The sequence below is a fragment of the Zosterops lateralis genome (assembly GCF_965231275.1).
Source record: "Zosterops lateralis genome assembly, chromosome: 27".
Classification (NCBI taxonomy): Eukaryota; Metazoa; Chordata; class Aves; order Passeriformes; family Zosteropidae; genus Zosterops; species Zosterops lateralis.
This window is the reverse complement of record NC_139787.1, coordinates 5,775,811-5,786,261: the sequence shown is the minus strand read 5'-3', so window position 1 is coordinate 5,786,261 and position 10,451 is coordinate 5,775,811. Positions and strand designations below refer to the sequence as shown.

At 64.4% G+C, this 10,451-nt stretch overlaps 3 protein-coding genes across 9 annotated transcripts; 2 read left to right on the top strand and 1 right to left on the bottom strand.

Moving 5' to 3' along the window:
* The first annotated feature begins 236 nt into the window (after positions 1-236).
* Positions 237-4,300, top strand: EFNA1 (ephrin A1). 2 transcript variants are annotated; one of them, XM_083878764.1, is made up of 5 exons: positions 237-359; positions 1,585-1,880; positions 1,979-2,044; positions 2,294-2,344; positions 2,673-4,300. In XM_083878764.1, exons 1-5 carry the CDS (start codon positions 253-255, stop codon positions 2,789-2,791), a joined length of 639 nt encoding a protein of 212 aa, XP_083734890.1. In that variant the 5' UTR covers positions 237-252; the 3' UTR covers positions 2,792-4,300. The 2 variants fall into 2 exon arrangements, with proteins under 2 accessions (XP_083734890.1, XP_083734891.1); XM_083878765.1 differs by lacking the exon at positions 2,294-2,344.
* A 204-nt stretch (positions 4,301-4,504) lies between these two features.
* SLC50A1 (solute carrier family 50 member 1) lies at positions 4,505-6,609 on the top strand. 5 transcript variants are annotated; one of them, XM_083878744.1, is made up of 6 exons: positions 4,505-4,603; positions 5,141-5,218; positions 5,319-5,442; positions 5,516-5,674; positions 5,740-5,859; positions 6,335-6,609. In XM_083878744.1, the coding sequence occupies exons 1-6, from the start codon at positions 4,539-4,541 to the stop codon at positions 6,434-6,436; spliced, it is 648 nt and encodes a 215-aa protein (XP_083734870.1). In that variant the 5' UTR covers positions 4,505-4,538; the 3' UTR covers positions 6,437-6,609. The 5 variants fall into 5 exon arrangements, with proteins under 5 accessions (XP_083734870.1, XP_083734868.1, XP_083734867.1 ...); XM_083878742.1 differs by lacking the exon at positions 6,335-6,609 and having other exon boundaries at positions 5,740-6,255; XM_083878743.1 differs by lacking the exon at positions 4,505-4,603 and having other exon boundaries at positions 4,714-5,218.
* A 2,570-nt stretch (positions 6,610-9,179) lies between these two features.
* On the bottom strand, positions 9,180-9,962 carry DPM3 (dolichyl-phosphate mannosyltransferase subunit 3, regulatory). Of its 2 annotated transcripts, none has more exons than XM_083879214.1 (2): positions 9,800-9,962; positions 9,180-9,489 (listed from the first exon to the last, which is right to left on the bottom strand). In XM_083879214.1, the coding sequence occupies exon 2, from the start codon at positions 9,481-9,483 to the stop codon at positions 9,205-9,207; it is 279 nt and encodes a 92-aa protein (XP_083735340.1). In that variant the 5' UTR covers positions 9,484-9,489; positions 9,800-9,962; the 3' UTR covers positions 9,180-9,204. The 2 variants fall into 2 exon arrangements, with proteins under 2 accessions (XP_083735340.1, XP_083735341.1); XM_083879215.1 differs by having other exon boundaries at positions 9,180-9,485.
* Between the last annotated feature and the right edge of the window lie 489 nt (positions 9,963-10,451).

The window sequence follows — 10,451 nt, the reverse complement described above, 5'->3', positions numbered from 1 at the left end:
GGTAAGGGAGGGTTTGCGTTCGCTTGCCCGGTGTCGGCGCCGGTGCTAGTCTCGGTGTGAGGGTGGTTTGCGCCCCCTGATCGATACCGGTGGGGGGTGTGTCGTGTGTGTGTGTGTGTATGTCGTCCCGCCGCCTCGTCCCGTGTGTTGTTGTGCGAGCGCGGGGCGGTGGCGGGGGCGGGGCGGCGGCGGGGCTGTACTTAAGCGGGGGCGGGCGAGGGGCCGCCCGTGGAGCGCAGCACCCGGGGAGCGATGGGGCAGCCGGGGGTGCCCCTGGCCCTGCTGGGGCTGGGGCTAGGACTGTGCTGGGCAGCGACGGCCGAGCGGCACACGGTGTTCTGGAACAGCTCCAATCCTCGGTGAGTGACCCCCGCCTCCCACCGGGACCTCCCCGCAAACACGCACTGAGACCGGCACCGGCCGCCCCGAGGGCGCGGGCGGTGCCGCTCCGCTCCTCGGCGGCCTTTGTGCAGGGCGGGCGGCGGGACGAGGTGGCGGGGCCGGTGCGGAGCCGGTGCGGGGCCGGCGGGGCCGTGCGGGGGGCAGCGGGGCCGGTCCAGGTGCGCCCGGGGGGGGCCTTTCCGTTCCCAGGGCCATGCGAAGGGGCCTCTTCCTTCCCGCGGGGGGGCGCGGCGCCAGCCCCGGCGCCGGCCCCGGGGACCGTGTTGACAAACACGGCGCAGGATATGCGGGGGGGTAGACCTGGATCGAGGCCCCCCGCTCACCGGCAGCCGCGGATGAGAGCTGACCCCATCTCAAGCAACAGCCCCACAGGCTCTAGGGGTCCTTCCCGCCCGGAGCCGTGACTCCCCCTGGCTGTAGAGGTGCTCCCCCAGGGCATGACCTCTCTCAGGCTCTAGGAGCGTCCCCCTTGGCTTTCGGGGCGCCTTTCTCACTCTCCAGACCCCCAGGCTGTGGGGGTGCCCCACACTTAGGCACCCGTGGGGAGATGTGGGCCTTCCCCTCCTTCCCTGGGCCAAGTCACTCCCTCCCCAAGTTGTGGGGGTTCTTCCCCCTCCCCAGGCCGTGTCCCCCTGAAGTGTAGGACTCCCTTAGGTTGTAGGGCTGTGACCCCCCCACAGTATTTGGGGAGCAGGGGGTGCCCCTGTGGGTGGATGTGCTCTCTCAAGGCCACCACAGCTGGCTAGGTGGGGACCCCGTGGAGGCCCCCAGCGTGCCCCCCCCGGGTGAGGTGTGGGGCACAACTGGAGCCAGGCTGGCTGCCCCACGGCGAGAGCCGCGACGCCTCCTGCTCCGGCAGCGCTGGGCCGGGCAGGGTGCGGGCAGGGTGCGCGTCCCAGCGAGTCCCCTCCCTGCTCCCCGGCTCTTGGGAAGCACTGGGAAGTGGGGTGCGCTCACCACTCACTGCCAGGGGGCCAAGCCGGAGGGAGAATGAAGGGGGTTTGCCCTTTCAAAGGTATTCCAGGTGCTGCAAGACTCAGCACAGGTGACGGTGGACCCAAGGGTGCCCCCACCCAGCGCTGCCATGGGCAGGGTGCTGACCCCCCTGGGTGTGGGGGATTTGGGGGTGCAAGTAAAGCCCCTAACCCAGAGCTGACCCCCCTGCCCACCCTCCTGCCACAGGTTTCTGTGGAGTGACTACACGGTGGAGGTTCGTCTCAATGACTACCTGGACATCATCTGCCCCCACTACGAGGAGGGCAGCGTGGACCCCCGGGTCATGGAACGCTACACCCTGTACCTGGTGGAGCTGGAGGAGTACCAGGCCTGCAAGCCCAGCTCCAAGGAGCAGATCCGCTGGGAATGTGACAAGCCCAGTGCCCTGCATGGCCCTGAGAAGTTCTCAGAGAAGTTCCAGCGCTTCACTCCCTTCACACTGGGCAAGGAGTTCAGGGAGGGGCACAGCTACTACTACATCTGTGAGTGCTGAGGGGCAGCGGGGGGAGGCTCTGAGGTGCTGCAGGGAATTGCCATCAGGCTCCCCCCATCCCTGTCTAACTTGCCTCTCCCTTCACAGCCAAGCCCATCCACCACCACGGTGAAGCCTGCCTGAAGCTGAAGGTGATGGTGACAGGCAAAGGCAGTGAGTATCACCACCCCCTCAGGGCCCCCCTGCATCCCCTCCTTCCCGCTCGCGGCGCCGGTGCCCAGCGTGGCCTTGGCTGCGCTGAGTCACGGCCTGGCCATGGCCCCTGGCCAGCCCGGGGTGTGGGCACGCGCGGCTTGGCTGGGAAGGTGTTGGTGGCGGGGGGGGACAGCCCACAGTGAAACAGGATTTTGGGAAGGTTGGGGTGCTGCCCTTCCCTGGCGTGACCCCCTGTTTGCTCCACAGCTCCGGCACCACCTGCCCCGGCCTCGACACAGAAGGGGAGGATCCAGGCAGGTGTGTTGGGGGCTGTGGGTTGGGGCTGAGCCAACTTTCCTTCCAGGGAGACAGGGTGTTCTCGGGGGCACCAGGCAGAGCCCAACTACCTTCCTGGAGGGACTGATGTGGAGGGCACTGGCCTGGACATAGCCACCCACACGGTGGGACAGGGGTTTGCCAGGGGCACTGGGCTAAGCTCATATGCCTCTCCTGGGGTCTCTGGAGCTAGCTAAGATACCAAGGCTGGAGGCAACCCTCTGCAGGGGTGGTGTGCTGCTGGCTTGGGGTATGGCTTGTCTTCAGGGGTTGCTGGTTGCTGATGGCTCCTCTCTTTCCCCCCCCGCAGACGATGCAGCCGCACACGTGCTGAGGAGTGTGGGGCAGAACTCGGCCATGCGCAGCAGCAGCCGCCCCTTCACCTTCATCAGCCTTCTCCTGCCCCTCTTGGTGCCACAGGGGCTTTGAGCTGCGCCGCGTGCCCAGACCCACTGAGGCTGCAGCCACTGGGGACCTCCATGGTCCCTGGACATCTGCCCCAGGTGCCCTGCCCTGTGCACGTCTGGGCAAGGAAAAGATTTGTCAGTATTATGGGGCTGGACGGCCCAAAGCCATTGGAGCAGCTGGAGCCTTCAGGCTTCCCTGGCCCTTCCAGGATGGTCCTGGCAGCCAGAGGCCAAGCAGGAGCCTGGAGCTGGAGGGGCTGAAGTGCCCTAGGCTGGAGAGGAGCAGGGGGCTGGCACCCCTGTCCCACAGCTGAGCTCACCCACCACCCTCAGGGCTTTCCCTGTGGTGGGCTTGAACTGGAATGTGTCCTGCAGGCGGGGACATGGGGGTGGCCAGGTGACACCAGTGCAGGAAGCCTCTTACTCCCAGTGTCAGTGATCGGGGAGCACAGATGGGCTGGAGATGCCCCGCAGCAGGGGAGCGGGGTTATAAGAAACATCCCACTCCTCACTGTGCTGCACCCCTACCCCATCCTTCATCCCTTGGTCCTTCCCCATCCCTCCCCTCCGCTGGGTGCCGGAGGGGCCCCCCAGCACCCCCTTTGTACAGCTTTCTAACACCGGACTTTTTATACGTTGTCAGGAATAAATAACCAAAACCATGCTGAGCTCCAGAGACCTCCCCCACCCTCCTGGGCCAGGCTCTCCTGGCCCCTGTGGGGGGTTGGGCTGGTTAATTAATTAATTGGCTGGTGTTTGCACGGGGCTGTTAAGTGGCAAAATGCCACAGTGGCTGGCACTGTCCCCGGCTTTATCTGGTGATACAAAGGCCTCCCCTGAGAGGGGGATCCCCACCCCCAGCACTGGAGTGAGCTTCCAGGTGGGGGGGCAGCAACTCCTGGGACAAACCCCACTGGAGTGGGACAGATCCCATGGGATGGGACAAATTCCACTGGTGATGAGTAGAGGCCTGAACCAGAGTCCCCGGGGCTGGGCAGAGGATGCAGCATATTTGCACTCCAGGGATGTGGGACCCCTGAGGTGGGAGACACTGTGGGTGCAGGGAGCTGGGATCACAGGGATTTGAGGCCCCTGGAATTGGGAACCCCAGTGAGCAGGAGTCCTGGAGAGGTGAGATCTTGGGGCACTGGGGTCACAGAGATGCATAGTATCTGAATGTGGGGGACCCTAGAGATGGAGGATCCTGGAGAGGTGACATCTTGGGGTCGCAGGGATGAATGATCCCCAGGATGTATGGGGGCACCATGGTACAGTGGGGTCACAGGGACTTCAAGCCCATGGAAGTGTGGATCTCAGGGATGCAGGATTCTGGGGAATTGTTGTAACAGGGATGTGTGACTCCTGGAGGAGGAAGGCGTGGGGTGTGGGGAGCTGGGGTCACAGAGGTGTGTGACCTCCAGGGTGTGTTATCTGGACCGTGGGACTGACCCTGGGGACGCCAGAACATGCGGACCCCTAGACCTGTAGGGGGTCACTCAATACACGAGACCTCGGGGGTGCTCCCCCCCAGCTGCCCCCTCGCACCCCCCAAACCGGCCCCAGTGCCCTCCCCGTTGCCGCCCGGGTGCTCGCGTGGCGGTGACGATGGTGCCGGCGCTGCTCCCCCCGCCCGAGCCGGATCCCCGCCGCCCCTCCCCGCCCGGTGCACGGCCGATCCCTCCCCGGTAGTGCGTCCCGCCCCGCCCCGCCCCGCCCTGCCGCGGGCAGCCCCGGGCCCGCCGCGCTCCCGCCGCTGCCCGGTGTCCGGCATGGTCATGTCGGTGCTCGCCGGCGTCTGCCTGGCCGCCACCCTCGCCATGTTCGCCACCGGCCTGTGAGCGATCGGCGGCGGCCCCGGGCGGGGGCGGGCGCCATGGGGAACGCACCGGGGCCAGCTCGGGGGTGCAGTGAGGGCCGGGGACGTTGGGGGTGCGAGGGGGAGGACTCCGGGGCCGGTTTTGGGGTGCAGGGGGGACCTTGGGGAGGGGGATTTGAGGGTGCAGTGAGGGTGCAATCAGGTCACCAGGGCCGGTTTTGGGGTGCAATGTGGGGCCTGGTGAGACGGTTGGGGGTGCAATAGTGAGGGCAACAGAGGCATTTTGGGGGCTGCAGTGGCGGCCATGGAGGGGCATTTGGGGGTAAAATACGGAAGGCGTCAGGACCAGTTTGAGTGTGCAGTGGGGGCCATAGTGGTGCAGTGGGGAGGGCATCAGGCCCGGTTTGGGGGTGCAGTGGGCCATGGATGGCTGGTGCAAAGGGATTGGGGGTATGATGGGGATGGGGTGCAGTGCCTGCTGGCTTCAGAGACTGGAGCCTCCTCACCCCAGCACTGCTGGGCACCCAGGAGGCCACTGCCCTCCGCTCCCCTCAGGTCTGACCTGCGCCAGATGTTGGTGACCAAGAGTGTGGAGAACATCCAGTTCCTGCCCTTCCTCACCACTGATGCCAAGTACAGTGGGGTCAGGCCGTGGGGCGGGGAATCACATACATTTGAGGGGCAGGGGGAATTCCCCAGGCTGCAACCAAGTGCCTGTGCCATGTCCCTGCAGCAACCTGAGCTGGTTGGGCTATGGCTGCCTGAAGGGGGATGGGACAGTGGTCACCGTCAATGCCATTGGAGCAGCTCTGCAGACCCTCTACATCCTGGTGTATCTCTACTACAGCCCCGCGAAGGTGGGGCAGGGGCCTGGGGTGACGGGGAGGTTGGGAGACGTTCACCCTGATGTCCCCCTGCTGTCCCTCCCAGCGCCCCGTGCTGCTGCAGGTCCTGCTGCTCCTGGCTGTGGTGGTCACTGGCTATGGCTACCTCACCGTCCTGGTTGACTCAGGGACGCGCCTGACACACCTGGGGCTCTTCTGCAGTGTCTTCACTATCAGCATGTACCTCTCACCACTGGCTGACCTGGTGTGTGGGGCTCGGTGGAGCTGGGGCTTGCCAGTCCGGGCCCTGCCTGACATTTGCTCCTGCAGGCCAAGGTTGTCCGGAGCAAGTCGACGCGGTGCCTGTCCTTTCCCCTGACCATCACCACCTTTGTGGCCTCCAGCAGCTGGACACTCTATGGCCTGCAGCTCCATGATCTCTACATCACAGTGGGTTGGGGTGGTGGAATGCCAAGGGGTGCCAACCTGTCCCCCTCTATCTCATCTCATCATGTCCCATCTCATCCCATTCCCGTCCTGTCCTGTCCCAACCCATCCTACTCCATTGCATCCCATGCAGTCCCATCCCCTGGCCTGCTTCAACCTTCCACCTTTCTCCATCCCATCCCACTCTATCTCATCCCATCCCATTCTGTTCTGTCCCCTTCCTGCCTCATCCCACCCCCATTGCCATTCCCATCCCATTCCACTCTATCCTATTCCATTCCACCTCATTCCCCTCTCAGCTGAGCGCTTGGCTTGGGGCCAGCCCTGTTCAGCAATGCATGTATCACCCAGCCAAGGGTGACAAGGCTCAGCATGATGAGTATTGATTTTAATTAATTAGCTGGGATGGGGCCAATAAACTTCCCCCAGCACCACAGGGGGAGGGGTACATCCACTCTCCCCCAATGTCCTCCCGCAGGTCCCCAATGTGCCAGGGATCATCACCAGCCTTGTGCGGTTCTGGCTCTTCCAGCGGTACAGGCCAGAGCTGGACAAGCCCTACAGCCCCCTGCCTGCCTGAGAGGTCCACTAAGAAGCACCCCAACTCTGGCCTGGGCTGGCCCCACTGCTGAGCCCCGAGTGCCACCACTGTCCTCTTGGCCACTCCCAGTGGGACACCAGGAAGGACCTCCTGCCTCCAGCCCTGCGTCCTTCAGCAAACGCCCCAGAGCTCTCAGCGATGCCTTTGGGGTGCCATAAGCCCCTCAAATCCCAGGGTGGGAGCATAGTTTTCCATAACCATGGCCCTGCCTGGCACTGGGATGGGGCTTCCAGGGGTCCACATGTCACTTTTGTATGAATTCAAGTGCCTTTTAATAAATCAGAGACTTCCCAGTGCCTGCCTCTTGTACCTCCCTCCTGGTTCTGCTGCAGAGGATGGTACAGCTCATGGCCCTACAGCTGCTTTGGGAGCTCCTTGTGGCCAGCAAGGGGCTTCTTGTGGTGGAGGCTCATCCTGACACATCCTGGGCTCCAGCAAACCCTTACCAGGCATCAGCCCTGGTGTTGGGAAGAGGACTGGGTTGAGGCCACGAGGGGACCCCAAGGGAGACAGCACTGGTGGGGGCCTGCTCTGACCCTCCCTGAACTACAGGAGCCACCCATCACAGTGTGGGGATAAAAGTCAGTAGAACTGATGAGCAGCCACCATGCCAGGAACTGGAAATCAATGGGAATCCTTGCTAAACCCCTGTGGATCAAGCAGGCCTGGATCAAGCATTGATTCTATGTCAATTAACCAATTAACAGCGATCTGGAATGAAGATACCGGGCCAGTGCCTCGGTGGAGGGACAGGAGGGGCCAAATCACACAGCAGTCACTGGAGCCTTGCAGAAAGAGAGCCCCACCCCATGCAGGCCACCCCAGGACCGAGGAGCCTCATCCCATACTCTGGCCAGATGACACTGTTGGGATGATGGATGTGGTGCTGAGGACGCTGGCAGGAGCTGTGCTGTGCCTCTGCTGCTGGTGCACACCTCACACACGGCCTGGAAAAATCCATATAGAGGGATGGAGCTGAGTGCAGTGCCAAGGGAAGGAGGACGAGCTCCCAGCGTGCTCTGTCTTGCCCCTGTGGAGCCAGGGCTCCCTGTGCCTGCTCCGGGGACTTGGCCCAGCGGGGAGGAGCCCCCTGCTCCCCCTGGCAGCAGGAGCAGCTCCAGCCCGGCCCCACAGCCTCGGGAAAGGGCAGCTTTCTCCACTGACACACCTCAGCTGCCAACCAGTCGCTCCGGCTGCCCCATGCCGGGAGCGGCCATGACGTGGCCCCTCGTGCCAAGCCGGAGGCAGCTCCCGGATGCCTCCATGCAGGGAGGAGCTGCCACCAGGCTGCTGCCACACAGGCTGGGAGTAGCTCCTCATGGCCATGAGTAGAGGCCCTGAGAAGCCCCTGGATGACCATAAATGGCCCCTTGAAGGCCCTGAGTAGCCACTGAATGGCCCTGAGTAGAGGCTCTGGATTGCCATGAGTAACCTGCACAGCTTATAGACAGCTGTCAGTAGTCCCTAGATGACCACAAGTAGCCCCTGACGATCCTGAGTAGCTCACAGAGGACTGTCAGTAGCCTCCAATGGCCATGTGTAGCCCCTGGATGGCCACAAGGAGCCCCCTGGTTGGCTGCCAGTAGCCCCTGATGGCCACAAGTAGCCCCGGGATGGGGCCAGATTGCCTGCAGAGAGTCATGAGTAGCCCCCTGCATGACCACAAGTAGCCACTGAATGGATACATGTAGCCCCTTTGAATGACCACAAGGAGCCCTTGGTTAGCTGAGTAGCCTCTGATGACCCTGAGGAGCCCACAGAAGGCTGTCAGTAGCCCCCAGGGCTCTGCCGCCCTTATGCTGTGGTCCTGATCCCACCAAGGCCCCCACCGTGGCCAAATTCAGGGCTATGTCACTCCCCTAACCACCCGTGTGCCAGTGAGTGGTGGGAGCTTCTCACCCCATTCCCACCAGCCTTTGCTGCTCAGGAAACAGCTAATTAGCGGCTCCTGCTAATTAACCCGAGTCCTCCCTCCCGCTCCCAACTGCTCCTTTCTGCAGAGTATACACAGCTGTTAATTAAAATCCCAAAGTTCTTTGGCTGGAGGAGCTGGCGGCTGCCAGGGCAGCCGGTTCTTGCACAAGGGGTCAGAGAGCAGAAATGGGGGTCCACAGGAGCAGGCCCCTCCCCAGACAGAGCCCCCCACCTCTCCCTATTCCCAGTGAAGCCCAGTGTGGTGCTGTGGGTGGGCACAGGAGTCAGGGGAGCTCCCCTCGAGCTGTCGGGGCTGGGGGTGACACCATGCTGCAATTTAAAGGCTGTGTTGCCCATCCTGTCCTGCCAGTCCCTCTCCTCCTTCCCGGGAACTCTCCCAATGGGGACGGGATGAGGCTCCTCCAGCTCCCACCTGCCAGGGTGAACCACATCTGAGCCAGGAATGTGCTTGCTCTCTGAGGCATGGCCCAGTCCCACATCCGACTCCAGAACCGAGTTCCAGGGAGCTCAGCGAGGGACAGGCAGGGAGGACCGGGTGTGGGGGGGTTTCCCTGTAGCCCCTGAGACCAGCGGGAGAACTGGACCTGCATGGAGACCTTGCTCTTCACAAAACCCCCAACCTCTCATCACACACTCACCTCACACCGCTGAGAGCTGAGCGATTCACCCGGGAGAACCAAGTGATTCCCTCGGGTGGCTTCCAGCAGCACCCGAGGCTCTCAGCGCCCACAGCCCCCCGGAGCCCACCGCCCCCGCCGTGCCCCGGGGTCACAGAACAGCACGGGCAGCACCGTCCCTGGGCTTTATTGGGGTCAGAGGGGCAGCCCCTGCCGCCGCAGGTCGGCCCGCGCCGCCCTGATGTGCTCCTGCAACTCGGCCGCCGCCTCCTCGCAGTCGTTGAAGGTGGCCAGGCGGTAGCCCACGGTGGCCAGGGAGTAGCAGCCGAAGGCCACGAGCAGGTAGACGGGCAGCGGCAGCAGCGCCTGGCGGAGCGGGGCCGGCGGCTGCAGCCCCGGCGGGGCCAGAGCTAGCGCGGCCCAAGCCGAGCCCAGCAGGGCGAGTCCACACAGCCACTGCCCCAGCTTGGTCATGGCTGCCTGAAGGGAGAGAGAGTGTGAGAGGGGAGATGGGAGAGGGGGAGAGGGGGACCCATGAGAAGAACAGAGGGGAAAAGGGGAGAAAGGGAAAGGGGGGAGAGGGGACGGGGGAAGAAAGTGGGACGGGGGGGAGGGGCACAGAAGGAAGGAGGAGGGAAGCCCGGTGAGCCGGGAGGGACGGACCGCCCCGCGCCGGGCCCAGTCTCCCCTGGGGCCTCCTGGCCGGAGCAGGGCCCCAACCCCCCCTGGGCCTCCCCCGCCGAAGCGAGCTCCCCCCAAAGACCGGGCCCGGGACCAGCCCCACCCCCACCTGGCTCGGTCCCGCTCCCGGTGCTGGTCTCGCTCCCCGCCCGGCGCTGCGATGATGCAACCAGCGCCGCGCGCAAGGGCTGCCGGGAACTGTAGTTCCACAGAGCGACGGGCGCCCCCTGCGGGCGGGACCAGCACCCGGACCCCGCCGGGACCCGGGGTCAGGCCCCGCTCCCGGTGCTCCAGGAAGCGCCGGGCTTTGTCGGCCGCGGCCGCAGGAAGCATCTGGTTTCCTCCACGTCCGGCCGGAGAGGTGCCAGGGGCCCGGCGTGGGAGCGAGTCCCGCCCGCCCTCCCACGGCTGCGGGGACTGAGCTGTTCCCACCCCCCCCAGCCGGGCAGCCCCGGTGACCCAGCCGGTGTCCTGAGGAGGGCACGAGTCTGTGATCCCCTGCCAAACCCAGCAGCCTGAGCTGTGCCAGTGCAGCGGTCTGGTGGCAGCTGGAGCCCTGAGCCACTGGGACCCCCACAACCTTGCTGCCCACTCCTGCCTCTGCAGCTCCAGTCGGCTCCAATCCTGGCTCCACTGGGATCTTCCTCCCTTGCAGGTCTAGGCAGTCAAGATGCCAGCAGCACATTTTCCACCCTTGGCCACCCCCACCTTCCCTGGCCAACCCAGAATCTACCTCAGGCTCCAGGGCCATTTCCAGCCAC

Coding starts and splice junctions, on each gene's coding strand:
- EFNA1 (XM_083878764.1), top strand. CDS start 253: ATGGGGCAGCCGGGGGTGCCCCTGGCCCTGCTGGGGCTGGGGCTAGGA. Junction 1,881..1,978: donor GCACAGCTACTACTACATCT/GTGAGTGCTGAG, acceptor CTCCCTTCACAG/CCAAGCCCATCCACCACCAC. Junction 2,345..2,672: donor GAAGGGGAGGATCCAGGCAG/GTGTGTTGGGGG, acceptor CCCCCCCCGCAG/ACGATGCAGCCGCACACGTG.
- SLC50A1 (XM_083878741.1), top strand. CDS start 4,890: ATGGAGGGGCATTTGGGGGTAAAATACGGAAGGCGTCAGGACCAGTTT. Junction 5,219..5,318: donor TTCCTCACCACTGATGCCAA/GTACAGTGGGGT, acceptor ATGTCCCTGCAG/CAACCTGAGCTGGTTGGGCT. Junction 5,443..5,515: donor TCTACTACAGCCCCGCGAAG/GTGGGGCAGGGG, acceptor TGTCCCTCCCAG/CGCCCCGTGCTGCTGCAGGT.
- DPM3 (XM_083879214.1), bottom strand. CDS start 9,483: ATGACCAAGCTGGGGCAGTGGCTGTGTGGACTCGCCCTGCTGGGCTCG.